The sequence below is a fragment of the Saccostrea cucullata genome, unplaced genomic scaffold (assembly GCF_032062105.1).
Source record: "Saccostrea cucullata isolate Sc308-1 unplaced genomic scaffold, CSIRO_AGI_Scuc_v1 ctg830, whole genome shotgun sequence".
Lineage (NCBI taxonomy): Eukaryota > Metazoa > Mollusca > Bivalvia > Ostreida > Ostreidae > Saccostrea > Saccostrea cuccullata.
The window spans coordinates 21753-49612 of record NW_026941126.1 but is presented as its reverse complement, the minus strand read 5'-3'; the positions used below and the strand labels follow the sequence as shown (position 1 = coordinate 49612).

Sequence of the window (27860 nt, the reverse complement as noted above, 5' to 3'; positions counted from 1 at the left end):
TGGAATCCCTCCGGCATCAACTTATGTGTGATAAGTCTGCCTCGGTTTAAAACTTGATTGTACTCAGAACATGCTCTTGGGTAGCAGGTAAGTAAACACTCATGCAAACACTTGTGAAGGTGAAAGCGGAATAATACAGACATAAAGTTGACAATGGAAAAGCTAAATTCATTTCCTTTCTCATACAAACTAGGTTAAGTTTGATTTACTGATTTGCTGAGGTGCAGTACATGTATATCATATCTGGGGAATATTTACAGGGAACTCCTTCCTTGCAAAGTAAATTATCCAAACTTCTTTTTTGTATACAAAAGATTTGCACTATTGTTAGTAAGGATAATTCAATACTGAATGTTGATTTACAAAAATAACATAAAAACTGTGTAAAAAGCTACAATATTGCAATTTAATGACTAATCATAATGAGAAAATATGCATATAAAAATAACAGTTGTTAAAAAAATAACAGATCTTTATATTTAACAAGTTGATAAGTCATGGTGACATAGGATGCAATGTCATGTACCACAGATTAACTGGAAGAAAAAAATTGCCATTGAACAGGAATGTATAGCTAACTCATGTTGTCTTTCTCTCAGAAAATTAATTTTGTTTAATGAGTCATTTACTTCTTAGTTGCAGTAAGCATATTCTCTAGAATGTACATGTACAACTATAAAATTGCAAATAGGCATCATTAATTTTCTGATTTTCACAGAATGGTTGTTCTTATTAATACATAATTGTATAGCACTGTGGATTTCACTTGAAAAATACAAGTGGGATTTGAGACATTTTCCCCTAGGAATTCATGTATCACATAAATATGATAAAGCATACATTCAAAAAAAGTTCTTACATAAAAGTTAAACAGCGCCTGATCCTGCTTACTCCATTTTTCCTTTTATAAGAAAATTTTATACTTACTATAGAATTAACTTCACAATGTTTTGAAAATATCTTTTTTAAAAAATGCAGCATGAAGTATTGAGGTAAACTCCAATAAGATTCTCTCTGTCTTTGATTCAGAATATATGAATACATTTTCAGTTTATCCCTAGAAAAGTTCAATTCTTACAAGGGACGGAGAAAATGCATAGAGGTGGTGTTGATCAATGGATATAGCTTTGATATAAAACAGACTTTATCACAAGCACCAATTGTTGATTGATAACAAGAAACTTCATAGAATAAAACAAATAACAATTATGATCCCTCCAACAATAACAAGACTTGTAAAATATAACAACAGTACAATGTTCAAAGGTGAACAATGCTATATCTACAAGTACAGGTTTTCAAACTTCTAATTTTAAAAGTTTTCTAAAAAATGCTTCTTCTTTTTTTAACTCAAACCAAGAGGTATTTTTAAAGAAACTATATTATTGCTGAATTTATTTATTTTCATTTTGGATCTCCAAGTCTGATATGCCTACAAATGCAGAAACCTAGCTAAAACAAGGTTTTTTTAATTTTGAATTCAAAGTTTGCTACATAGTGGATAATAACATTAATATATAATATGCATCTAAGAAAAGCTAGCATAATACATTTTGACAGCCTACAAAAAAAAGATTTATTGACCATACAATTTTGATATATCCATATCACAAGTATATCACTTAAAACAATGCCAATGAACATAGTATTGACATTATGTCAAAAATCTATTTTGTTTGCATAGTCTGTTAAGGTAGAATCAGAGATCAGAAAGAATTGGTTTTGTTCAAGTCACTATTTTAGGGAAAGCATAAAAAGTTACTTTAAAAGTTTCCTACTGACTACTAAGAAGGGCTCACTGATCATCAGGTTTTCATAAATTATCATTTCCTTTTCTAAAACATGAATGTCACTTTAACAAGTTTCCAAGAGTTGATTGCCCTTTTCCTTGGCTACTGAGAAGTCCTTTAAAACTGAATTTACTGATGGTCCATATCACACGCCACTGCTTAACTGACTCGACTCCTCTTCCTTTAATCAGAATGTCACTATCATAATCTTACAAACAAATCACATCTTTTCTATGTAATTGGCAGGAAACAATCCCTCTTTTCCTCTTAACCGGCCCCTCCACCAACCCGCAGGATCTAATAATAAAAAGAGATACTGATGAAAAAGGCAAAATAACAATGTAAATGTACTTCTAGCTAGCATTTTAGAATATCAATTCCTTCATTATAAAGAGAATTTTCAGTTGCGATGGGGCTCTTTCACCAGACTTGCATGCAAAGGATGTTAAGCCCTGACAAATCAAAAATTAATTTAGTTCTTATACAAATATATTTTCAATTAACTGAAAACATAGGTAATCAATATATTATAGAGCTCACCTCAATGAAAAAATTGTCTTTAAGTAAGGCAAAGTCCCAAATTAAACAAACAATCTAAAAGTTTACATCCCAAAATGCAAAATTCATGCAATTTTGATCTGATAAGGCTTGCAATTACTTAGGAGTAGACTTATCAAAAAACCTTCAAACTAGTCTCTCATCCAGAAAATGTAATTCAAATCCAGTGCATCTGAAGCAAGTTTGGGAGTGTTTATGCCTTGTTGCATCATCAATACAAATTTGGATCAGAAAGGCCTTATGGTTTCTTAGTAATAGACATGCACCCAAAACTTTCACCTGGTCCATTATCTGGACAATGTATGCCAGATCCAGCATCTGAAGCAACTCTATTAATGTGCATCCTGAAATGTATAAGCCATGTATATTTGGTCAACATAGGTCTTATAGTTACTTGGAAATGAGGCTTGCACCAAAAACTTTAACCTGTTCAGTCATCCGGAAAATGCAGGTCAGATCAAGCAATCAAAGCAAGCTTGGTAGTGTGCATTCTTAGATGTATCATCCATGCAAGTTTGGTCATCATAGGGCTTATAGTTACTTGGTAATGAGAACTGCACCAAAAATATTAACCATCGCCAAAAACTTTAACCTGCTTCACAAACATTAATCTGGTCATTCCTTTGCTAAAATTACAGCATCCGAAACCTTGACTGATACAATGAAACACACAAGAAGCATTCTCCATGCATCTCTAACTCATGTAGGGCATAGAAGCATAGAAGTACTAAAATAGAATACTGCACCAAAAACTGAAACCTGGGATGCTGACTTCGACCCCGGCGCTGAGGGTATCACATATGCTCCTCCCAACTGCGTTGAGGTGAGCTAAAAAGTGTTTGCTTGTGAACCTACCCTCTTTGAGGATTTCTATAATATCTCCTTCGTTGAAGCTGAGTTCATCTGTATCCTGAGCGTCATAAGCATAAAGACAGCGACATTTGGGAAGACTAGGTTTGGGCTTCTGGGGAGGGGGCTTGGGTCTACCTGCCCCTGGGGGTGGGGGCTTTCCCCCGGACTTCCTCCTCTGAACTCTAAAAGATCAAACACAAGAAATCAAATCATTTAGCCAACATCCAATATTCTCTGTTAAAAGAGACTTATTTAAAAAAGAAATCAAAAGGATTATTGATAAGTATGTTTTTTAAGTTTTCAATGCATGCAGGACAAGTACAATTACAATTTAAATACAAAATAAACTTTAAAGGCATTAAATCTTATGGGTCATTGTTTCCGTTTCCTAACAGCAGTGACAAGCTAGCAAACACGCTGCTCAGCAATTGATAACGAAAAATAAAATGTAGTTCTTCATTGTAAAAACTGTCTCTGTGCTGACTAAGTTAAAATGGAAAAATACATTTCAAATCGAATTGTTTCAATCCCTCTCCTCTCAACATCAATTTCAATAAAAAAAAAATTCATATTGTAAAATTGAGCATTCAGTCTGTTTGTAAATAAAACATCAAAGTTCAAAATTGTTTGTAAGTTATCCTGAAAGACCTAAATACACTGTATATATTATCTCTAAAAGAAGGAGGTAAATAAACTCTAATTTTTCTGACCTATTAAAGATAGAACAGTTCTGAAAAGGAAGCAGTTTCTTGGATTGTTAAGCTGAATGTTAGCAATAACAGATTGATTATTTCAAACAGTACATACAGTGAACTAGTATTTAATCTTACAATTCTGGTGTGAGATAGAGAGGTGTTGCTACTATGTGCATATCTGACATTATATTTACTCAGCATAATTGTTAATAATTAAAACATTTTAACCCCCCATCCTCTTTCAAAAATTCAAACAAAGTCTAATTTAAACAAAAAAATATTGTTTGTACTTATAAAAAAATTATCGGGGTGCATCATTAAGATGTATCTTTAAAACTTTAAAGGCTAATTTTTCAGAAAACACATACTGTAACTGTTTGCAGCATTTTACCTGAATGTGAATGTGATACGTGTCATTAAAATGGCAATAAAACAGCTTCACAGTGTAGGTGTTTGTAATTGTGTGATGTTTTTCCCTGAAGTTTTGCCAAGCAAATCTAGTAAAGCATGAAGTCTAATGAAGATCTCTTGACTCCTAATACTCTAAACCAACTATTGAAGAATCCCTGATGCTTGAAGTATGCATAATACTCTTTTTAAAATATCTGGTATTTGCATGTAACTGTAATTATGACTTAAAATATAAATAATAAAACTGAATTAACAAAAAGCAAAAAACTAAAACTAAAAAAAAAAATTTAAAAAAAAACACACCAGACAAGTGAGCAACAAAAAATACACATTTTTGTTAATACTTCAATGAAAAACTAGAACTGTCCAATAGGGACAAATACCCCCCGCTGGGTTTTTCAGAGAAGGTGCCAATTCAAAAATACTTTATGGATCTAGAGATGTTCACAATTTACTTAAAAAAATTTGCAGTGAAATAAAATTGCTCATCATGTTTCTTTATGAATGAAACGGAGGTGCAACCAAATGAAACATCAATACTAATACATTGTAATTCCATTGTAACATTTTTTTTTTATTTTTATCATTTAATTTTTCTTCATTACTGCATTAAAAAAATATATTGCAATTATGTGTTATGTCACTCTGCAAACTGATTGTTGAAAAAAGAAACCATTATACAAAATCAAATTAATCTTGATATATCAATTTGAAATGCATTTTGAAAATAAAGAACTGGTCATCCAGTAATGAAGTGTTTTGACAGACAATAAATTACAATTAAGAGAATAAGAGAAGAGAGATCTTTAATTCTTGTGCCTTATTCCCTGAAGATTTGATAACACACACACACTTGATAAGAGATATGCCTAAACAACTTCCAACACCAAACTCATTAATTTATCTTTAACTGGATGCATGTCCAGTCATTATTCCCAAGAGACAAATGAAATTACATTATCTTCTGTGCAATGTAAAAACTGTTTTTAACACTTGATGTTTCTTTTTTTTTAAGTTTTTATGAGTAGTTTTAAGCTGTAGTTCATGTTTTTGTACAGATATTCTAGATTCTATGTCTCAAACCTTATACATGAGCCCAAAATGAACAAGTCAATTAAAATTTTAAAAAACCGGTAAAATGCAGAAAAATGAACAAAAAGAGTTGAAAATTCCAGGTGCACAACTTCATATGGTGAATAATAATTGTACAAATTTTCAGATTAATCCTTGCGATAGTTTCTGAGAAACGGTCCAAACAAAACCCCAAAATAAAAATGAAAAAACACCTGTAAAATTCAAAATAATAATCCAATCAAGATGAAAAATATCAGGTGCACAACTTCATATGGTGAATAATATGTGTACAAATTTTCAGACAAATCCTTCCAATAGTTTCTGAGTAATGGTCCGGACAAAGTCTCGTCTACAGACAGACGGACATGGTGATTCCAATATACCCCCCCTAAACTTCGTTTGCGGGGGGTATAAAAATGTCTTAGAATTTTGAAATGACATTAATTGGAACAGTGGGGTGCAGAAACTGGTCTCCTTCAAACCATGCAACAAACACACAACTTACTGTGATGTCATCCTCTCTTGGTCTAACTGGGCTAAAATTCTACAGAACAACGAACCAGTGTTATTAGTGTTTGTTAGATTCCTCCAGCAGGGTGGGATAAGTATATCTATATTCAGCCTCCCTGGGTAATTTTTTTAATTCGTACTATCACCCTTTCACTATCCATTCTGAACTTGATAAACATATAACCCATGTATGCTGAATGAATTGAGAACATTGCTTATTAAATTATTAAATTCTCCATGGATTTAATTTACTGATGAGAGTTTCATCTATCTAAGAACTGTAAGGCTTATCATAAAAGAGTTAATCATGAGACATCCAGCCTTACATTGTACACTCCATTGTGACGCGAATAAAATGACTGTAAATGTGCTAACTAACACATCAGACCTTGAACATCCAGTTACATGTACTTTACTGGGTATCTAATTGTAAGGGAGCATCATGTGCTATGTCCTCTGATAGACTTACCCAGCCTGGCCAGCTTCTGGTGTGGCCATGAAGTTATTGTTGATTGGAGCATTCTTCTTACTCCTCCGTAGGACCTGCTGGAATCCACCCTGAGGCAGCGAGGGGGCGTGGTCACTATTAAGGCGAGATCGACGCTTCCCTCCTGGTAATGAACAATCAATGAACAATGTAAGCCATAATCTTACATTTTACAACAAGAAATCATTACAAGTAGAATGAAATACTGTACATGTAGATCTATATATAATTCAAAATGGGGCCTTCCATAAAAGATGAATGTGTTCAATTTATCAACAGAGCTTCAATGTCAATAGTATATTTCAAAAGGTATATGTGATTTAACCAACTCCCCAGCATACTACAAACACCATTCCTTTTTAAGTTTAAAATACAGAACATACATTACAGTCAAACAGGTGACAAAAATTTTCACCCCAGCATCATAATGGTGAAATATTCAAAGCAAAGCTTAATTCCAACACATTCATTGCCTCAGTATCAAACTACATGTACATGGAATTAATTCCTTCCACTGATGTAGAAATCTACAGTTAGAGTGAATTCATTGTAAGCCTATTTGCTAAAGCTCTATATCCATATTTTACTCTATTTAACATTTGTAGAACACACCTACACAACTTCCTCATTTTTATATCTTTGTAACCCATGCATGACTAATCTAAATAGCCACCTGAATTACCTGTATTTACAATATAGAATCAACTCACCTCCCATGTGTGCTGGTCCTGACCCTGGTATGGCTGGTGGTGCAAAGTTTGGAGGGGGTCGGGTAGGGGCGGGCCTTGAGGGGGGACCTCTTTGTGACCCTGCCCTCCTCGATCGCATGCTGCCATTTCTGACCGCCATCTTTGTCTTCCCAGGACCTAAATAAACATTTGACAGAATAATTATATACATATCTCTTTTCCTGTTTACAAGATATGAACCCTGGAATTACTACATATGACGGTTTGAGGGAGTCTATATCTGTAGTTAATTGAGCAAACCTACATAACTCCAGTTACTTACACAAGTCCTTGGGCAACCCTGGCCGTGTTTTCCCTGAAGGTTTGAGCATGGCTATGTCACTAGTAACTGAGTACTTACGTGAGTCCTTGGGTAATCCTGGCCCAATAGACACAGTCAGTGTTTTCCCTGATGGTTTAAGCATGGCTATATCACTAGTTACTGTACTTACGTGAGTCCTTGGGTAATCCTGGCCCAATAGACACAGTCAGTGTTTTCCCTGATGGTTTAAGCATGGCTATATCACTAGTAACTGAGTACTTACGTGAGTCCTTGGGTAACCCTGGCCCTATAAACATGGTCAGTGTTTTCCCTGATGGTTTAAGCATGGCTATGTCACTAGTAACTGAGTACTTACGTGAGTCCTTGGGTAACCCTGGCCCTATAGACACAGTCAGAGTTTTTCCTGATGGTTTGAGCATGGCTATATCACTAGGTTGGGGCAGCCTCTGGAACTTTATCACCCTAGTTCCTCCTCCTCCCCATCCTTCCTTCTTGACAGGGAACTCAATTCTACAACAGCATCATTTTATATCAATTTCAATATTTTTAAAAATATATTGCCTATTGAAGAAGAGACATTGTTTCTACAGTGTATATAAAGAAAGTATGTAACTCCGATGAGAAATGAACTAATGCCCTGTTCACACGACGAGTTTAATTCGCAGTAAATTAATGCGAAGTAAACGAATGCGAATAAGATTAATGCGAATTAAATTGCGTTCACACGACAGCTAAAAATGCGAAGTAAACTAACGCGAATTAAAATTTTTCTTCTACAGTCAGGCTTCAGTAAGTCTATTATGACGTCATTTGTAAATCACGTCACGTATGCAGAGCCATCCTTTGATACATCATGTAGTGGCTACAGGTATTCATTGATTTTAGTGATTAACATACTTTCCCTCAATTTTTGAACCAAAGATAGCACAAATACCTATATATAACAACCAACACGTGTCCTGTGACTTAATTCTGGCCTTACGCATGCGTCAAAATTTAATTCGAATATGCTTCGCTTAGAGTTCACATGAAGCTAATGCGAAGTAATTTAATGCGCAGTAAATTAATTCGAATTAAACTAATTCGCATTAAATTATCCGTGTGAACGCTAAGCGAAGCTAATTCGCAGTAACTTTACGTTTAATTCGAATTAAACTCTCCGTGTGAACAGGGCATAAAACATGACTGTTTACACAGCTATACAATGTACATCACCATGTTTTTAAACAGCCACTGTATATAATGTAAATCCAAAATTTACCAGAAAAGAGAACTGTGCACATTTTGAATAAGCTCTGTAACAAAATAAAAGCAGCAAAAAAAAAAAAAAAAACAACAACAACAACAAATAAATAAATAAAATAAACAAAGCAACAAAAATCAAAAACTTACACATCTGAAAAACTGATTGGGAGCTCTCTATTCGTTTTCTCCTTGTATCTCTTTTTCAAGGTCATGAGAAATTCTGTCTTAAACATGGACTCTAACATGCTGCTGAAGTCGTTCTCTATATGTATCACAAATATATCATCCTGTAAGGGACTGTAAATACAAAATACAACAGTTACAATTAATAGTAACAAGAGGCCCAAGGGCCACATCGCTCACCTGAGCAATTGGCTAGGAAAAAGCACATATCAGATCAGAACTGAAAGTTTACAGAGGTGGGGGCTTGAATTTTGGGTCATGATTTGAACAAACTAGAATCTACACTACCTGAGGATGATTCCCTATAAATATCATTAAGCATGGCTTTGAAGTACTTGAAAAGAAGATTTTAAAAGGTTTCCCTATATATTCCTATGTAAAAACTTCTATCGGCCATTTGGCCCAATCCTACCCCCGGAAGTCATGATTTGAACAAACTTAAATCTACACTACCTGGGGATGATTCCACATGAGTTTCATCTTTCCTAGCTGGCCCAGTGGTTCTTGAGAAGAAGACTTTTAAAGATTTTTCCTATATATTCCTATGTAAAACTTTGATCGGCCATTTTGGCCCCACCCTAGCCCCGGAAGTCATGATTTGAACAAATTTGTATCGACACTACCTGAAGATGATTCCACATGAGTTTTATCTTTCCTTGCCTAGTGAGTCTTGAGAAGAAGATTTTTAAAGGTTTTTCCTATACATTCCTATGTAAAACTTTGATCGGCCATTTTGGCCCCACCCTAGCCCCGGAAGTCACGATTTGAACAAATTTGTATCGACACTACCTGAAGATGATTCCACATGAGTTTTATCTTTCCTCGCCTAGTGAGTCTTGAGAAGAAGATTTTTAAAGATTTTTCCTATACATTCCTATGTAAAACTTTTATCAGCCATTATGGCTCCATCCTACCTCCAGGGGTCATGATTTGAACAAATTTAGATCTACACTACCTGAGGATGATTCCACATGAGTTTCATCTTTCCTGGCCCAGTGGTTCTTGAGAAGAAGATTTTTAAAGATTTTTCCTATATATTCCTATGTAAAACTTTGATCGGCCATTTTGGCCCCACCCTACCCCCAGGGGTCATGATTTGAACAAACTTAAATCTACACTACCTGGGGATGATTCCATATGAGTTTCATCTTTCCTGGCCCGGTGGTTCTTGAGAAGAAGATTTTTTAAAAATGCCATTGATTTTTTTCTAATTCATAATTATCTCCCCTTGGAAATGGGCGTGGCCCTTCATTTGAACAAACTTGAATCCCCTTTACATAAGGATACTTTGTAGCAAGTTTGGTTGAAATTGGCCCAGTGGTTCTTGAGAAGAAGATGAAAATGTGAAAAGTTTACAATGACAACGAGTACGACGACAATGACAGACAATGGACAAATTTTGATCAGAAAAGCTCACTTGAGCCTTCGGCTCAGGTGAGCTAATAATTTATCTCTGTGCTTGTATAAACAAGGAAAAGTCAGTATTCATAGGTTTGCTTCCAAAAATATACCAGTCAATATCAATACACACAAATGCATTTTTAAGACAATTAAAAAAAATATAAAAAATTTCTTGAGAATGTGGACTGAATTCTTTTTTTTTCAGGATTAGATACATGTATCACAGCCACTCTGTCTAAAAATCAACAAAAACATCTTAGAAAGTTCACGTACACTGTAAGCATAATTACCTAAAATTTTTTAATATCCAGTACAATGTATCCCAGAACATTACTCACCTAAGGCACACTTGTTTTATACTTTCTAGTGGAATGTCACGTTTTAGAACTTCTATCATTTTTCCCTTGTCTGGACCTTTTTTTACCTAGGAAAAACATGACCTCATGACATGGCCTACATTTTATTCAGAAATTGCTGAAAACAATGACTGTCTTTTCTTTTTACTGATTTAATTTTTCTTTAAAATATGATAGAGTTTGAAAGCTGCAATTTATTTCAACAACTTTTTAGAAATATTCTCAAATCTTTCATCTTTACTCACTATTTCCCTTCCTATTAAATAGATCTTCTTTGCTGTTAAAAGAAGATCCCTTTTGGCAATCTGTCAAAAAAAAAAGAAAAACTGATCAATTTTAATGCAAAAAATGAAATTCCATTTTAACAATTCAAATACAAATTAGATAGTACAGATACTTTTGCAATACAATACAGTAAAACTCATTTGTAACAAGTCACTGGGACTTATGAAATTACTTCGCTATAACCATTATTTGTTACATCCCTATAGGAAATTGATAAAATTTCTGTAGCTGGGGATCTCAGATAACTTTGCTATATCCATGAATTTACAATATCCATGACTAAACAAGTTTTACAGTACCTTGAACCTTCTGTCAAACTTCAGCACAGTATCAGCAAACTCGATCCTCTCTCGTTTGCCAACAAATGTACGTAATGCGGGATTGTCCTCCATTCCGAGGTAGTCCCCGACAAAGTTCCTGTTTAGACTGTGTCTTCTTCTCTCCTTCTTGTTCAACAAAATGTCCGAGGCTATATAAAGGAAGGAATAAAAAAGATATTTAAAACACTTTTTTTTTCTTAGGCTGAGAGTAAAGTTATTTAGAATATATATGAATAAAGCGCATGAATTGTTTAAGGAATTACTGTCTAGTTAGTATAGTATGCCAGGGCATCAACAACAGTGGGAAACATGGGATAATTTGCATAACGGGCAATTGTTATGCATAAATTATCCTATGTTTCCCACTATTGTTGATGTCACTAGCATTCTATACTAACTAGACAGTGATTCCTTATATTTCCATTTCATTGTGAAATAAAATTGTGGGTTTAGATTTTAAAAATGTAGACATAGATTTAAATTACACCAGGACTCCCATGCCAATTTCAATAGTCCTCGACCCTCTGACGTCAAACAGAAAGGCAGTCGCACGAGATTTACAAGCATATTTGGCCTCCTTAGCATCGGACACAGAGACAGATGTGCAGGAGATTTGCATGCATATTAGGCCTCCTTAGCTCCTGACCTATCGACCTGCCTAATTTACATTTGGGTAGAATTATCGAGAAATCAACTCCACTAACTTTCAAAGATTTATCACAGAGAAAAAAAATTAGATTAGAAATGGAAATATTTCTTCATATGTAGGAAAAGCTTGCTATATTTTGAGTTTTAAATATTTATATACATCATTATACCTAACTGAAATTTAATCAATCTACTTTGCTTTCAATTGTATAAAATATTTTTATGAACAAAATATATTGTGTAACACACCTTCTTCTCGTAGTTTATAGTACATTTTCCTGGCGTGGTATTTTCTGTAGGCTTTTTGGATGACTCGAGCATATGCGTCAAACTTTCTCTCTCTCATCTCTTCTAGTAAGAACAGCTAAATTGATAACACAACAAATCAACATTAAACCAGTCTTCAAAATACAGATACATAAACATTAAATATACTACATTTAATTACTATTCATATTATTAATTATACATGTAATTTTCAAATATGAAGATCTTTTTAATGTATCCAAAAATATTGTAATTTGTCTGAATTATTTGTACTTACAGATTCAGGGTTTTTGATGAACACCTTGGTGTGTCCTAACTGCCACTGGTCAGGATCCATGTTGACGTAGTTCATTAGGTGTTTGATTCCCTGCCGCGGATCCCCTCGCCACTGGGGCCACGTCTCAGGGGTCAAGATCGCATACCTTGTTAATAATACAGGAAAATACACATGAAATGAATGCATTACAAAATATATAGGGCATGCTACATCCTTTAAAAGCAATAATACATTTTTTTTACACTTCCAAAAATAATTGATCATGTTAAGTTGATCTATTACCTTCTCAAGAATTTGGAGAACTCTCTCCTGAAGGCAAACCCAGCTCTCCTGACTCTGATGTTCTCCTTCAGTCCTAAATACTCCACCTGGTGCTTCACCCTAGAGGTCAAAAACAGGGAAAAACACATTAACAAAGATAGTCAATCAGCGTAAGACTGAAAATACCCTCCTGATAAATGGCAGTGCTGTCCCCTACCCCGTAAGAATTCAATGTACAACAAAATTTCCATCAAATTAAAGGTACCTCACCATTCAAAATTTTCAATTCCAAATGTTTGTGTCAGATTACCAAGGATATGACAATCTTACCTGCTATCTTCAAAATCTCTTGGTTTCTTTGTTTCATTTGGTTTAATACATCTTATGTAGTGTGGGGTACATTTCATCAATGTGTCCACCAGCTTGTTGGCCTGTGTCTGAAAAATTAAATCAAATCAAACATTGACAAATTTTTGGTGGGTGAAAAATAACAACCCTACATGTACGACTCTATCCAATTAAATAAAAGGACAGATATTCATGGATGTAAAAAATGTCTCGACAAAAATTATGAAAATCATGTTTTGAAATAGAGCACTTTTTTGCAATCATTGAGGCTGCAGGAATTTGATTATCTCTTACTCAGACCAATTACTCGAGAAAAATGACGGAGGTTTTTTTTTCCTGCCAATAACCAAGGCATTTTAACAAATTTTCTAAAATATATCATTAAGCAGGAATTTTAAGTTGTGGTTGGAAAAAAAAGTTGTTAATACTGCTATACTTTTTTGTCATCTCTGAGAAAGATGGGCCGTACTTGACGTTCATACATGTACCTGTGATGCACATGGCAAATATTAAACCCGTTGTAAATGTATTAACTTCTGATTTGGTAACAAACCACCAAAGTAACGATAAATAAATGGCAACAGCAAAGAAAAACTTCCTTATTTATAGTATACATTTATCAACTTATTTGCATAAAAGCATTTGCTCCTAATTTTGTTTTTAACACATCATTATGCTGATGGTTTGTTTTGATATGACAAGATATCAGCATCTTGTATAATGGAAATGAATGCTTTATGTGGTTTTTATCAATGATTGATTATTGTAGGCATTCACTTTGAATTTTATATTGAATAACAAATGGTCTCTTTTAAAAAGGTTACTAAAACTATACATGCATTATGAGAAACTGTTTGAAAATGCAGGCAGAATTTTTTTCCTGGATAGGACTCCACATTACAAACTTTGAATTAATATCAAATATACTATTAAATTCCCAATGCAACATTAAAACAGATGTTTGAGGGTCTGACAACTATTATTTCAATTTATATGGTTTTAATTATTACTGTTTTTGCATTAAATGGTTAAAATGATTTTAATGTTTGATTATTGGTAAAAGGGGGAGTTACCTTAATTTTACTGGAAGCTGTGGATGGTCTCCCTTTGGTTTGCTGACTAAGATCTTCTGGGAACAAACTGACTAAGAACTCACTGTATCAAGAAAGTTTTGTATAATGTTTCTTTAATGTTGATTTTCTTAAATAAATTAAAAAAAACAGCATTATTTTTTTTCCCATTTTTTCAAATTATTATTCAACTACATAAAGCTAATGGAATCCTTTTGAAATACTATTCTGTAAAAGAATTATTTATGATGAATTTTTAATGAAGAGCATGAAGTATAAAACAGCAGTTTACTTCTGACTGGATTGCATCAGCATGACTAAATCCTGGAACAGGACATCTCGGTTTCTCTCACAAAATCCATCAGCATCATAGGACACCTAGAAAGGATTCAACTACTCTGTAGCTCATATTGTAATTTACATGTTGGGGGAAATGTACTTCTCCAAGAAAACAAATAGATGAATAGCAATAGTATTAACATTCCTGCTATTACAACTGGATTTCTCTGTCCTTTGTATGTATATTCATCATTCATGGAGAGACCATTCTTACCTTTCCTGCATAATGATGGATGACAAATCCTATACTGGAGCCCTGATAATGTTTATAGAGAGACCATTCTTACCTTTCCTGCATAATGATGGATAACAAATCCTATACTGGAGCCCTGATAATGTTTATAGAGAGACCATTCTTACCTTTCCTGCGTAATGATGGATAACAAATCCTATACTGGAGCCCTGATAATGTTTATAGAGAGACCATTCTTACCTTTCCTGCGTAATGATGGATAACAAATCCTATACTGGAGCCCTGATAATGTTTATAGAGAGACCATTCTTACCTTTCCTGCGTAATGATGGATAACAAATCCTATACTGGAGCCCTGATAATGTTTATAGAGGGATCATTCTTACCTTTCCTGCGTAATGATGGATGACAAATCCTATACTAGATCCCTGATAATGTTCATGACTCCCTACTCCACCAGATAATTTCTGCAATATAGAAAAATTTAAAATCATATTTATGTACATACACATTTACACTTATATGCATAAACCTGCATCCATTTCTCACTGATTATATAGATCTTTTATAACACATGTAAATGTTATACATGTACTTGACAGTAATCTTCATTGAAGCTTTCAGAGCAGTACATGTTTTCTAAGTTTATTTTAAAATCATACAGCAAATCCTTTCGTACTGTAATTTATGGGTGCTCATGCATGAACTTCAATGAACTAAAATGATTAAACACACAAAATCAAGTAACCCCTGCACCTTTTGTTATAAAATAAACATTATTTAAGGCACTCATTGATGATAATGCTGAATAAACAAGGGCATCATAGAGCTGAGAAACCCAATTTAAGAGTTCCTTTATTGCAAGGAGTAAATTATATTTCACCTAAAAGTTAAATTTACATAATAAGTCAAAAATCATGCGTTTCTCTTTAAGATACAGTATCTCTATCATTAAGCAAAAGATAACTCAACTGTACTGCTAAGCAAGAAAAGAAGCAAAACAGCAAGTGGCAGAAAAAAAGTTTGTTTTCATGCGACTTTTATTTTTAGGCTTAACTAGTAAACAATATTGAATCGGAGCATCCAAATGTGGGAAATATGTTCTAATTATCTTTTTTTGAGGATTGTATTAAAATTGTTGGTCTACACACATTTTTTGTTACTTGAGACCATGGTTCCTTCCTCAACTTTTCTACTCTATATTTGTCAATTATTTGGTTTGAGCATCATTTCAATTATACATGCCCATTAATTATCTGGTTATTTACCTTCCATATGCTGAATCTAATTTAAACACTTGTTTAATAGCTGTATCTAAGCAATGTATGCTCTGTAATTATCAGTTACCTGTAAATTATCCATTCAATAGCAGTACCTGTACCATGTACAGGTATCTGTAAACTATCCATTCAACAGCAGTACCTGTACCATGTACAGGTATATATAAATTCTCCATTCAATAGTAGTACCTGTACCACATACAGGTATCTGTAAACTATCCATTCAATAGCAGTACCTGTACCACATACAGGTATCTGTAAACTATCTATTCAACAGCAGTACCTATACCATGTACAGGTATCTGTAAACTATCCATTCAATAGCAGTACCTGTACCATGTACAGGTATCTGTAAACTATCTATTCAACAGCAGTACCTGTACCATGTACAGGTATATATAAATTCTCCATTCAATTGCAGTACCTGTAACAGAGTTTGATCTGCCCCTTCTGATACGGCATGCATGGTTGCACAGACATCATCCATAATACACATAACTCCTGGTGGAGATTTAGTCTCAATTAAATCACACACAATTTTATTGTTGAAGTATTCTATTGGTGTCCATTTGATTCCTTCTTGCACATACTCTTCCTGTTAATTAATAAATTAGGCAATCAGAATTTAACCAGGCTTCAGTCAAAAGAAAAATTTAAACATTTCTATGCAGATTTCCTCAAATACAACTTCCTTATGCATATTTCAAACCAATTATAAGCCAAGAAATAACATATTTTCTTTTGTATTTTTATGTACTTGTATATATAAATTTCCACAACAATACATGTATATATTCTTTTCTTGCTCTTACCTGTTCAGCTTTTAATGTTAGTTCTATAAATATCTGCTGTAGTTTTTCGTTCACATAGTTTATACAGAACTGTTCAAATCCATTCTTTTGAAATATTTCAAATCCATAGATGTCTAAAATTCCTATGTTGATTTCTTCATAATCCTTCCTCATAGCTTTGTTCACAGCCTAAAGCAGTAAAACAGTTTACAGCCTAACAAAGTATGCTGATATGTGAAAACAAGTCAATTTCTATACAATGATATAAGTAATAAGAACTTAATATATGCTGGGTAAATCTTCACACTTTCTATAAATATAATACTTTTCAAAGTTCAAACCAAGAGCAATAGAAGTCATGGACATGTATATATTGTACCATGTATATGTACATCAGGCCTACTAATTTGATTTTTAATGACATTAGCAAATGGAGAATATACCAATATGCTGTGATTTACATTTAAAGTTTTGACATACATTGTATCAATGAACCTACATGTAATAAAAGAACTGATGCAGAATATCTTCAATGTGACAAGCTAATAAAACTAAGTTTATTCAAGAAAGCATTCAATGATGAAGTTTACATTTTTCATATTTGTTAATATTTGGCAACCATCTATCTGGTCCCTCACAATTTACAAGGGGTGCATTATAAACACTTACATTGACAAGGTAGTCAAATATCCTGGAGTATAGGGCCTTTGATAGGGCATCCCGTGTGAATTCGGCCTGCTCTACATTGTGGGTGACCTCAATCCTCTCCGTCTTTCCTCCCCATTTACTGTCCATCGTGTGACTGGTCAGCTTCTGGCGGAGGAATTCCTGGTCAACAGTTAACAGGTAAGAGGGGTACTGTAAAACTAGAAACAGAATAGCTGGTGTGAGGAGTAGTGTAAAACTAGAAAAGGAAAGAAAAGTCAAATGAGAATGGTAGAGTAAAACATGGCATTAAAATATATTTAATGTATTAAACTGTATTTAATGACTGATATGTTTCTCTCGATGAGGAATTCTCTCGATGAGGAATTCATGAAATATCATTTCACATAAAAAGCTAATATCTTTGACTTACTGTAAATCTTTAAATTTTCATGACACCTTATTTTCACGAAATAGTTGTTATTCCTCTATATAATCTAAGGAATACTTTTATACGGGAGAATTTAATTTTCGCGTATGCATTGTCTCGCGTAATTATGCGAAAATAAAGTTCTCACGAATAAAAAGTGATTTACAGTATGTTAATGACACGTACAATCATCATTCTGTACTTTGGCGTAGTTTCCGTCCTCTATGAAGTTAACATTTCCCAGATGAAGAATGGCTGCTATAAGACTCAGTATGTCCTCTTTGTTTTCTTCTGGAATGCCTACCACAGTCATAGCATGCTGTCAAAACAATGACATTACCAAAAGATGGTAAAACCCTTATAAAAGTTTTGATTAACCTTTAACACCTACATCTATGCTTACCATATTTGTATATTATTCACTTCTATTCATCATTGATACACAACTTCCATAAAAATAATATGAATTTTATTTAAAACAAAACAAAAACTTGGAATAATAAATTGTAACATGATTAACAATTACTTTCCAGAGGTGCCCTACCATGGTATCTTTGAATTCCTGTACATCATCAGTGCCATCCACTTTATAAGCTCCACTTTGGTTCAGGTACATGTAGTAGTCAGGATTAGTGAGACCCAGGGACTCTGTAATGAATCATAATGGTTATAATTTCATGTCAACTCTTACAGTATCAAGGAGAAGATCTCTCCATCAAAGAATCTGAAAGAAACTGACTAATGATTTGAATAAATTTGACAAGATAATGGAGGACTTTATTGCTATTTTACCAATTTGTACATTGAATATATTAATGTTGAAAGTGAAAGAAGAACATCATATATCTCAGGTTCATGTTTGTGTACCTACCTTTAATTTTATTGTCAGCACCAAAACACATCTGGTAAAATATATGGAAATTCCTCTCATTCTGGTTTTGCGTCACAACACGAGACTGAAAATCACAAAAAATAATAATTTGTAAAATCTTATTTCTACAAATCAAATCAGTGCTAAGGCTATCTAAATTTAATTCCCTGGTTCTCAGGCAACTTTCCGAAACGCGACAAATTTTTCATTTTATTGGACGAAAAATAGCGGCATTTTTTTTTAATTTTAATTTCCGAATTTTCTTTAACATAAAGATAATTTTTTAATCACAGATATACTTTCCATTTCTGGTCAAAATTTCTGCTTTATCCATTGCTTAACAGCGTGTAAACATCGTAGGTAATGTCCTCGAATGTATTTTCAAACGAAGTAGCCAAGGTATCACACCGGTAATTGACCAATCAAAATGAACTTAGTCAAATGTAGGTCCATATATATAAAATTGATTTTCTTTTCTTTTGAGACGTTTTTCTACTTTCATGCCATTTTTACAACTTTGGTACCTGTGCCTAGTAAATTTTATGTACTTTGAGAATAAATAAAGGTTTTTGACAGGAACTATTTTTTTCGTCATAACATGTATTGATTTTGACAGTTATAAAAATGTATTTATTTTATTTTTTCAGCTAATGTGACAGGTAAAACATTTTGCTGGGCCAAATACCCGTTTTTAAATTTTTTATTCTATATAGAATTATATAGTGAAAACAATTACCGGTGTGATACCTTGGCCAGGTGATTATGAAAAATCATTTTAATCCTTATTAAAGACATTTTTCAACTTCCATATTTCAAAAAATATGTGATTTTATGAATTTTGTTTAAAACACACAAAAAATTAGAATTAGAATTTACATTTTTTTTCAAATTATAATTTTTTACATTAAAACAATTATTTCCAAAAAGGTAGCATTATTCTCTAAAATGTGGGAAAAAGTCTTTGAGAATATTGTTTTTTCATTTTATATGACTGCACCAGCTTTAGTCAATTATTGTGTCTACAGACTTTGCGGGTTAAAGCTGATTTTTCAAAAATAGACTAATTCTAGGTTTAGTGAGACACAAGCGACAACTGTAAAATGTAATTATAAAATATGTTCACATAATTTCATGACACATGATTTATTTTAATTTATTCACACCTCCAGTGATACATATATTACTGCATTGGAAGAATAAAAATAATGAAATGAGTCTCTCTAATAAACTTAATACAAAGAATCTAAAATTCATTAAGAATTTTTCAGAAAGGAAGGTTATGACCAAAAATTTCTGAATGATTTGAATAAATTTGACAAGATATACATGTAGAATGTCACTTAGCACCATTTATTCTCAGCTATTTTTTTGCACCATTCATGTTTTTTCAGTGTACTGTTTTTTGTTATTTTTTCAATATGTAGGTTTTGACTGTCACTTTTGAAGACCAAGGCTTAGGATTATCAAAATTTAATAAATTCCAAATTTAACTGATGAAGAAATTTGATATTTACATAATTAAAATATCAGAATAATGTTTGTGTAAAGTACCTTTCTTTTATTGTCAGCACCAAAACACATTTTTGGTAAAATATATGGAAATTCCTCTCTGGTTCTGTGTTTTTGTCACATAGAAAAGTGTTCAAACTCATAAAAATGTTTAAAATTTTTATTTTAAAATTTAAATGTTCATTTTTTATAATTTGTAAAAAAAAGATATATCTTGCATAAATCAAATTAAACAAATTCCTGAGTGCCATGAAAAGAGAATAATTATGCATGTTAAATTGAAATTTCATTTTTGTGTCATTTATCATAAATTACAGTTTTTATTTTTATTTTTAATGGAGTGTGGGAGCTGAAACTACACAAATGCTATACATTTTGATGCCAAAGTACAACACAGCATTTATCTTCTGCACAGCAGCTTGTATAAAATAAATTGAAGATAAAAACATTATCATTTTAACAATTTCTGTATTTTTGTGATTCTTTGAAGGGGAAAATGCAACTTTGTTATGTATTTACATTAATCCTTTACCTTTTCTGTTTGTGGTGAGAAAAAGCATATACTCTCCACAGATAAAAAATTGGTCCCTATTCTTTTAATGATGAAATTCTGGTTCAAAAGATGCACAAAAAACTGCTTCTAAAGTGCTCTGTGTGTTATTCTTGACTGCTCTGGAGTAAGGGAGATACCATATCTTCAGAAATAAGCAAAAAAAAAAAAATTATTACATGTAGGTGCAAAAATGGAAAAAATCGAACACCTTCAAAGGCCCTTATATCACACCGGTAATTGACCAATCAAAATGAACTTAGTCAAATGTAGGTCCATATATATAAAATTGATTTTCTTTTCTTTTGAGACGTTTTTCTATTTTCTTTCATGCCATTTTTACAACTTTGGTACCTGTGCCTATATTTTATGTACTTTGTATAAAGGTTTTTGACAGGAACTATTTTTTTCATGTCATAGGAGGCTACCATATATAGCGAATGTTTATAAACACAGTGAAAACACGTGGATTTGATGCATATTTTCCTTGCTGTGTGGGTAGTTTTTTGTTACTAATGTGACAGGTATGTTTAACACCTCCTGCTAAATATTTTTTCAAAACATACCTTTTTAACGATTTTTTATTCTATATAGTTTTATATAGTGAAAACAATTTTATATACAAATGGCTACCGAAGTGATATTTGAATAAAGTCAAACAAATTCAATTTTTTTTTCCCGATTTTGCAAGACCAACTTTTTAAGTTTTATCAAAAATATGTAAAATCGGCAATGCGGCTACCTCAAAACGGATGCGCGCGGGCCTGAAAACCAAGATTTCAATTTTATATGGCCTAAGATACTGTAATTTATTTTTCATTTATCATCAGTTTTTATTTTTATTTATGCTGAAACTACACAAATGCTATACAATGCCAAAGTACTATCTTGCCTATAAAATGAATAAAAACATTCATTTTAAAATAAGATGTGATTCCAACTAAGATTTACATTAATCCTTTACCTTTTCTAGGAGAAAGTTTGATATTTTCCCTCCATCTGGTTCACCACCGCGACTGAACTGTATCTCCACATATTTACCCTAAAACGCAAAAAAAAAAAAAAATTTACATGTATCTCAAAATACAGTTACAACCCTAAATCACATAAAATTCTGCATCTCCAAATTATCCTAAACACAAAAAACTATCTCAAAATACATGTACAAGTATCAACCCTAAAACACATTAAAATCTGTATCTCCACATATTTACCTTTAAACACAAAAACTATCTCAATATAAATGTATAAACACTAACACAAATTAAAATTTGTACATGTATCTCCACAAAAACAAATGTTTCTCCAAGTACATGTATCTATCAAAAAACACCTAAAAAAAATCTCCATGTTTACTCTAAATTGCATTTAAAAATCTATTGTTAAAAAGGAACCACCTGCAAACCTTTATACTTACAAATCGACTAGAATTATTATTACGGACTGTCTTTGCATTTCCAAAGGCTTCTAACAATGGATTTGACTCCAGTATAACATCTTTGACTCTCTGAAATTAAAAAAAAAGTTTTTTTTCTTGTGCATCAAAACATAATGAATGGTTTACCTTCCCTTTTTACACACATGTTGACCCATGTTTCTCAAAAGGTACCTGAACTTTTGGACCACCACCTGAGACTTTGGCAATGAAACCCATAATGAATTTAGCTGCCACTGTTTTTCCGGCACCACTTTCACCACTGAAAAGAAATAAATGTACCCATAGACTAGCTGCAGATCTGTAGCGTTATGGTTTTATATATTTGTCTTTGACCATAACGCTACAGATCCCATAAAGCAAAAAATGTGCAATTTATGGCACAATATTTTTTGCACCCTTTTGGGGAGAATTTCTCCACTTTCTAACACTGGTCAATCAACTACCTTTCACACATTCTGTAGCCAATATGAATATTTTATCCACCTACCAACCATTTATAGTTGTCTCTACAGGAAATAAACTCGCTTGAGGTGCATTTTCAGCAATCTAACAAATAATTTTAATCAAGCGAGTTTATCACTTGTAGAGGCAACTATAAAGGGTTTGGAGGTGGATTAAATTTACAGATTAAATAGTGTGCATAGAATTGGGAGTAAAAGGCAGTTAATAGACCGATTTTTGAAAGTAGAGAAATTCTCCTCAAAAGTGTGCAAAAAATATTGCGCCGTAATTTGCACCATTTTGCATTACGGGATCTGGAGCATTATGGTCAAAGACAAATATATAAAACCATAACGCTACAGATCTGCAGCTACCCATAGACAATTCAAGCCATTATTATCACTAAAGTGTAGACATATGTGAAAATTTGTATTGTTACCTGATAATAACACACTGGTTTTCCATGTCTATCATCATGTTTCTATACATGTTATCCGCTAAGGCGTAGACATGTGGAGGATTCTCATACTGAGCCTAAAAAACATGAATTAAAGTGTCAGCAAAAAATCCAAAGATAACTGGTAATTCACCCTTTAAATCCTTTTTGTTTTCATTATAGCCTAATTCATTCTGTTAAATTTCAATTTTTTTCCCAAAATTATGAATTATTAATAAATGATTGATGAGAGCAATTTATTTATTATTCCAGTTAATCAGCAAGAACTATTGCACTAAAGAGCTCGAGTCCTTGATTAAGATTTCATGACCTTTACTTAATTGTATTTTGAATCTGAAGTGTTAACCAACTTACAGCTCCTTGATACATTTCCACCTCTCTGTCTGTGAAGATGCTCAGCTGTTTGAATGGATTGACCGAGACCAGCACAGGTCCAATATAGGTCTGCACAGTTAAGGTTAAAAACAATAACAATCATTATTACTAATACACTGGCTGACATATCCAACTTTGGAGCATTATTTTTGATTTCTCATTAGAAAAGGGAGAAACTGTCCTGGTGTTCAGAACTAAAATTCAAAAATATGTTTTCCAGTAAGTCTTGTACATAACTTGTGTGTATTTTTTTCCAATTTAAAAATCAAAACTGGAAAATGGATTGAAATCAATGTCAGTTATTAAAAAGGATACGAAGATGGTGTCCTCCATGAGTCTCTTTTTGAGGTTCTCCACGATTGCGGACTCAGAGATTTTTTGGAGGAGAACCATATCGTCGACCCCGCTGGTCTTAACATTGTGGCTCTGCCAGTGGTAAGGCTAGAAAAAAAACTTTTGTTTAAGACATCAAGTTACATATCCATATATTTGTGAGATAACTGGTATCAATATTCTTATGCCTAGATGTAACATAACCCCCTTTCTCTCCTCCCACGCACCTTGTAACTAAAACTGCAAAATTTATTTTTATTAACACTACAGATACAGTCTTTCTTGAAAGACGATAAAGCAGAAAAAAACTTATGTCTTTTTTAGTATCAATAAAAAGAAATAAAGCAGAACAATTTCCTTCAAGTGGGTGACCATTGGGTATCCCGGAAATGTTTCACTGGTAATTAAAAGATCACACATGCAATGAAGGTACAATATTACCAAATATTGCCAATCTTACCATTTTAAATTAGTAAATCTAAACTATCCACACAAACTGTCCTCTTCATATATCCATTTTTTGTTTCAGAAAGTCGTAAACTTAGCATTCACTAACATTGTTAAATCTAATGAAACATTGTTGACAGATTAAAGGAAGGAGCACCTGTACGTTGCGCGCGCACTTAATGTCAAAAGTAATAAACTGTAGGTGTGCTGGCGGGAAATTTAATCCCGTTTCCTATGATCATAAAACAATTTGTATATAGACAAAATTTCAATCGCCTGTGATTTGTTTAGTAATTTCATTTAATCTTTAAATTGACTCGCAAATAATAACATTTTTGAGAAGCTTTTAATTATGAAAAAAGTTTAATTTTTTGGATTTCTTTAACAAGTTTAATTTTAGATCTAATATACAGTGGTATATACAATTTGATCTTTCATGGTTCCGATGTGGATCGTGATCGACTGACTGAACAAAATTTTGGAGCAAAATGAAATGGCTCAGTCGACTCACTTGGCAGCCATCGGGGGGAGGGGGGCGTCTAAATTAAAAAGTACCCTATTATAGTTTTCTGGCTGCTGTTAAATCAACTTAAATGTGACTTTGCCATTTCATTTCGACAGAAGAGATGTAGGAATATTTTCATCTTGACTTCCAGGGGAGGGGTGAGGAGCTAGGATTCTCAAAGTAGCCAAAGTAGCGTTTGTAGTTTTCTGTTGGTTTGTACTGTTTGACAGAGAAATTTAATAAATTTGAATATTTTAAGATCTGGACAGTTTATGAGTTTTTTCGTCAGATTTTTTTTCGGGGGTGGGGGCAGCGTTTGAATTCCCTTACCCCAACCCCCACCTTCGAAACCATTGCTAAGGCAGGCACGTATAGCAACAGGGGGCCAGGGGGGGTCTGCCTCCCCCCCCCCCACTTTTTTCCCAATAATACCTTTACTATTGAAAATGTTCATTGAAAGGATGGTTGGCCCCCCACTTCTTACCACAATAAAGTGATATCAAGGAAATGCAGTATAGTATGGAAAATAATTGGACTTGAAAGAGGTTTGGCATTGGAAAAAGTTGGCAACTACCCCCCCCCCCCACCCCCCCCCCACCCCCACCCCACCCCCAATATGACATTTAGTCGTAAACAAAACGAGAATAAGGCTGGAAATGAATAGAATCCAGTTTTTTCTACAAATAAATTAATCTCGCTTTTGAAAGTTTTAATATCTTAGCCAATCGTACAATCACCAGGATTATCAAGCTAAAGGGCCTGTATGGGGTGTAACGAAGAATTCTGAGTGACTGGGTTGAAAAATATTCACCCGAGGTTCATTTTTCAAAATCAACATTGAAATATATTACCCCTATACATGTATAGCTGTGGGTCAGTTCTCACCCCGGGATTATTCTGTCTCGGAGAAAGATTTAGGTACTAGTATGTCGCTAGATTATTTACAAAACAAAAATAACGCGGGACCTGAGAGAGAGGGGGTATATAGAATTAAATACAACACGCCGAAATTGCCTGTTTGTTTGTTTGTTGTTTAATGTCCCTCTCGAGAATTTATTACTCATGTGGAGACGCCACCACTGCAATATCAACAGTATAGATTGACTTTCCACTACACTACTTTCGTCGAATTCAGACTCTGCTTTCCTTAATTTCAGGTTAATCTTTAAATTTTTAAATTATAACTACATGTAGGAAATGAAGAATCGGATAAACTATTGATAATTATTGTTAATTTAGTGACCCTGTATCAAACTTAAATAGGTCGTCAGGATCCGATTCTTTACATTTATACAAAAACGTATCAGATCATGTTTAAGAATGTTGTATTCAATATAAAATAGTAAAACATTATTGTATAACCAAGTAAAAAGACAAAAGGGGAAAAACATTTCAATCGGTTTTCTCCAATATTACTTTTCTAAAAAAAAAAAAACAAACATATTAATTACATCACTCATCTGAACCACTTAGGCCCTGCAGTATTTTTATCCGTGAATTAATGATTTTCCCTCTATATAACTTTGGTTGCATCCTTTGGCTCAAAACTACCCTCGGGGTCATGATTTGAACGAATTTGAATCTATTCCTTAAAACTTGAATCAAACTGTAATGATTACAATCGTGGCTTTGCTGTTTTTGAGAACATGATTTTAAGGATCCTTTGCCATGCGCGGGTCTAGAGGGGTGTCCGGGGGGGGGGGATAGAAGAGTTATTAATGTATATACTTTACCAAGTAAAAGTGACCTTGTCCAGAGTCTTGGAACCCCCCCCCCCCCCCCCCGAGAAACGCGGATCCCTCCTCGAAAACACAGATATGTGTGAAAATTGGTATGAAAAGTCATGGTATGAAGTTTTAAAAGTCAATGACTACTGACTACCCCCCCCCCCCACACACACACACACTGCAAGTTAACACTGTACTATGTCCCGGCCACCCTACCCCAAGGATACGTGATCTGAACAAACTTGAATCTACTATAAATTTGAAATGTACTTTCAAAAAATGCTGTTAATTTACAACGAATCATAATTTACAAGGTGTTGTTTCCCCGGCATTAATTTCCCATTAACTGACTTGATTTCCTTGTTATATTTTTTTATTTTTAATACCAACTTTCACTTTCCAGGAGATTTCGCAAGTTATAAAGATTTTGTATCCTTGTCTATTCAATATTAATACAAATCTGAACTGATATGTTATATCACTTAAATTGTACAATATTCTTCGTTCGAGATGAACGATAATGTGCATGAAATGTTGCATATATAGATAATCTCTGATAAACGTTTAAAGAGGATACACATTTAAGTGTCCCCCTTCACAGGCCCTTACAAATTCATGTTCTACATCTAGGCACTCTGCATCACTTTAGCATAGATCTAACAACACAGCAAAAAGGTCAGATGGAAACAAAAAAAAAAGGAAGAACCTTACCGCCGCCATTTCTGTCCCCTCTGTTTGAGTCCTGTTATATCATCAAAACATGCTCGGTGACGAAAGGCATATATAAAATATAAATGAACAAAATCAGTGATTTGTGGTTAATCCTTGGGTCTCCAGTGAGTAAACATGAGGGATGTAATTGATATGACCCCAGAGAGCTCGTCGATTTCCAACTTCCGATACGACTAGCTACACGGAAACTGACTAAACGCTCTCAGTACATAGCTTAAACACATATTTCTGTCTTATCACTCTCTGTCCCGTTATATATAGGGGGATACTTCCTTAATCAGGGTTAAAAAGGATAATAAATGTAAAAAGGGTCTACGGGTTGATACCTAAAGATTAAAGTGTTCCAAAGTATAGGAACGCGTCTGTTGCCTTCTTTTAGTTTCATTAAACATGTTGAAAGTTGCATATATGTACATGTTCAACTTACAGGCATGTAAGTATCAGCCCCTTCCCACTTTTTTAACAGACATAACTTTGTACTATGGAAAATGTTCATTGAAAGTCCGGTTGGATGGCCTCCATTTTTTGTTGCATCTTGTACAGTCAAATAAAGTTCGAGTGGAGAAAATGGTATTGAAAAATGGACCCCCTCCCCTATGAAACAGATTATTCTTCAAGCACAGGAGTCTGAAGTTTTTATCGTAAAAAAAAATCCGGAAAAAAAATTTCGCACCCTCAACTAAATAAACGCGTTATAACGAGAAAGTTAAGCGTTTATTCGCGAAAGTTTCGCGTTATAACGCGAAAA

The 27860-nt window shown here is 33.5% G+C and overlaps 1 protein-coding gene across 3 annotated transcripts; it reads right to left on the bottom strand.

The window, feature by feature from the left end:
- Nucleotides 1-384: 384 nt before the first annotated feature.
- On the bottom strand, nt 385-27310 carry LOC134257238 (unconventional myosin-Ie-like). Of its 3 annotated transcripts, none has more exons than XM_062739877.1 (30): nt 27092-27310; nt 23684-23809; nt 23348-23437; nt 22976-23070; nt 22267-22354; nt 22075-22164; nt 21622-21699; nt 18599-18683; nt 18272-18375; nt 17914-18046; nt 17322-17518; nt 16674-16841; nt 16286-16456; nt 14968-15048; nt 14342-14427; nt 14053-14134; nt 12962-13068; nt 12653-12751; nt 12371-12515; nt 12076-12190; nt 11158-11327; nt 10819-10878; nt 10556-10641; nt 8781-8930; nt 7744-7898; nt 7088-7243; nt 6360-6501; nt 5886-5924; nt 3204-3382; nt 385-2087 (listed from the first exon to the last, which is right to left on the bottom strand). In XM_062739877.1, the coding sequence occupies exons 1-30, from the start codon at nt 27098-27100 to the stop codon at nt 2011-2013; spliced, it is 3363 nt and encodes a 1120-aa protein (XP_062595861.1). In that variant the 5' UTR covers nt 27101-27310; the 3' UTR covers nt 385-2010. The 3 variants fall into 3 exon arrangements, with proteins under 3 accessions (XP_062595861.1, XP_062595863.1, XP_062595864.1); XM_062739879.1 differs by lacking the exon at nt 27092-27310 and adding an exon at nt 24162-24311; XM_062739880.1 differs by lacking the exon at nt 5886-5924.
- Nucleotides 27311-27860: the final 550 nt, after the last annotated feature.

Bases quoted from the DNA above. Each gene is read 5' to 3' on its own strand.
- LOC134257238 (XM_062739877.1), bottom strand. The intron at 17,519-17,913 runs GTACGTGTCATT...TTCTGTTTCTAG, and splicing joins CAAAGTACAGAATGATGATT to TTTTACAGTACCCCTCTTAC. The intron at 3,383-5,885 runs GTAAGTTGTGTG...TTGATCTTTTAG, and splicing joins CAAGAGAGGATGACATCACA to AGTTCAGAGGAGGAAGTCCG.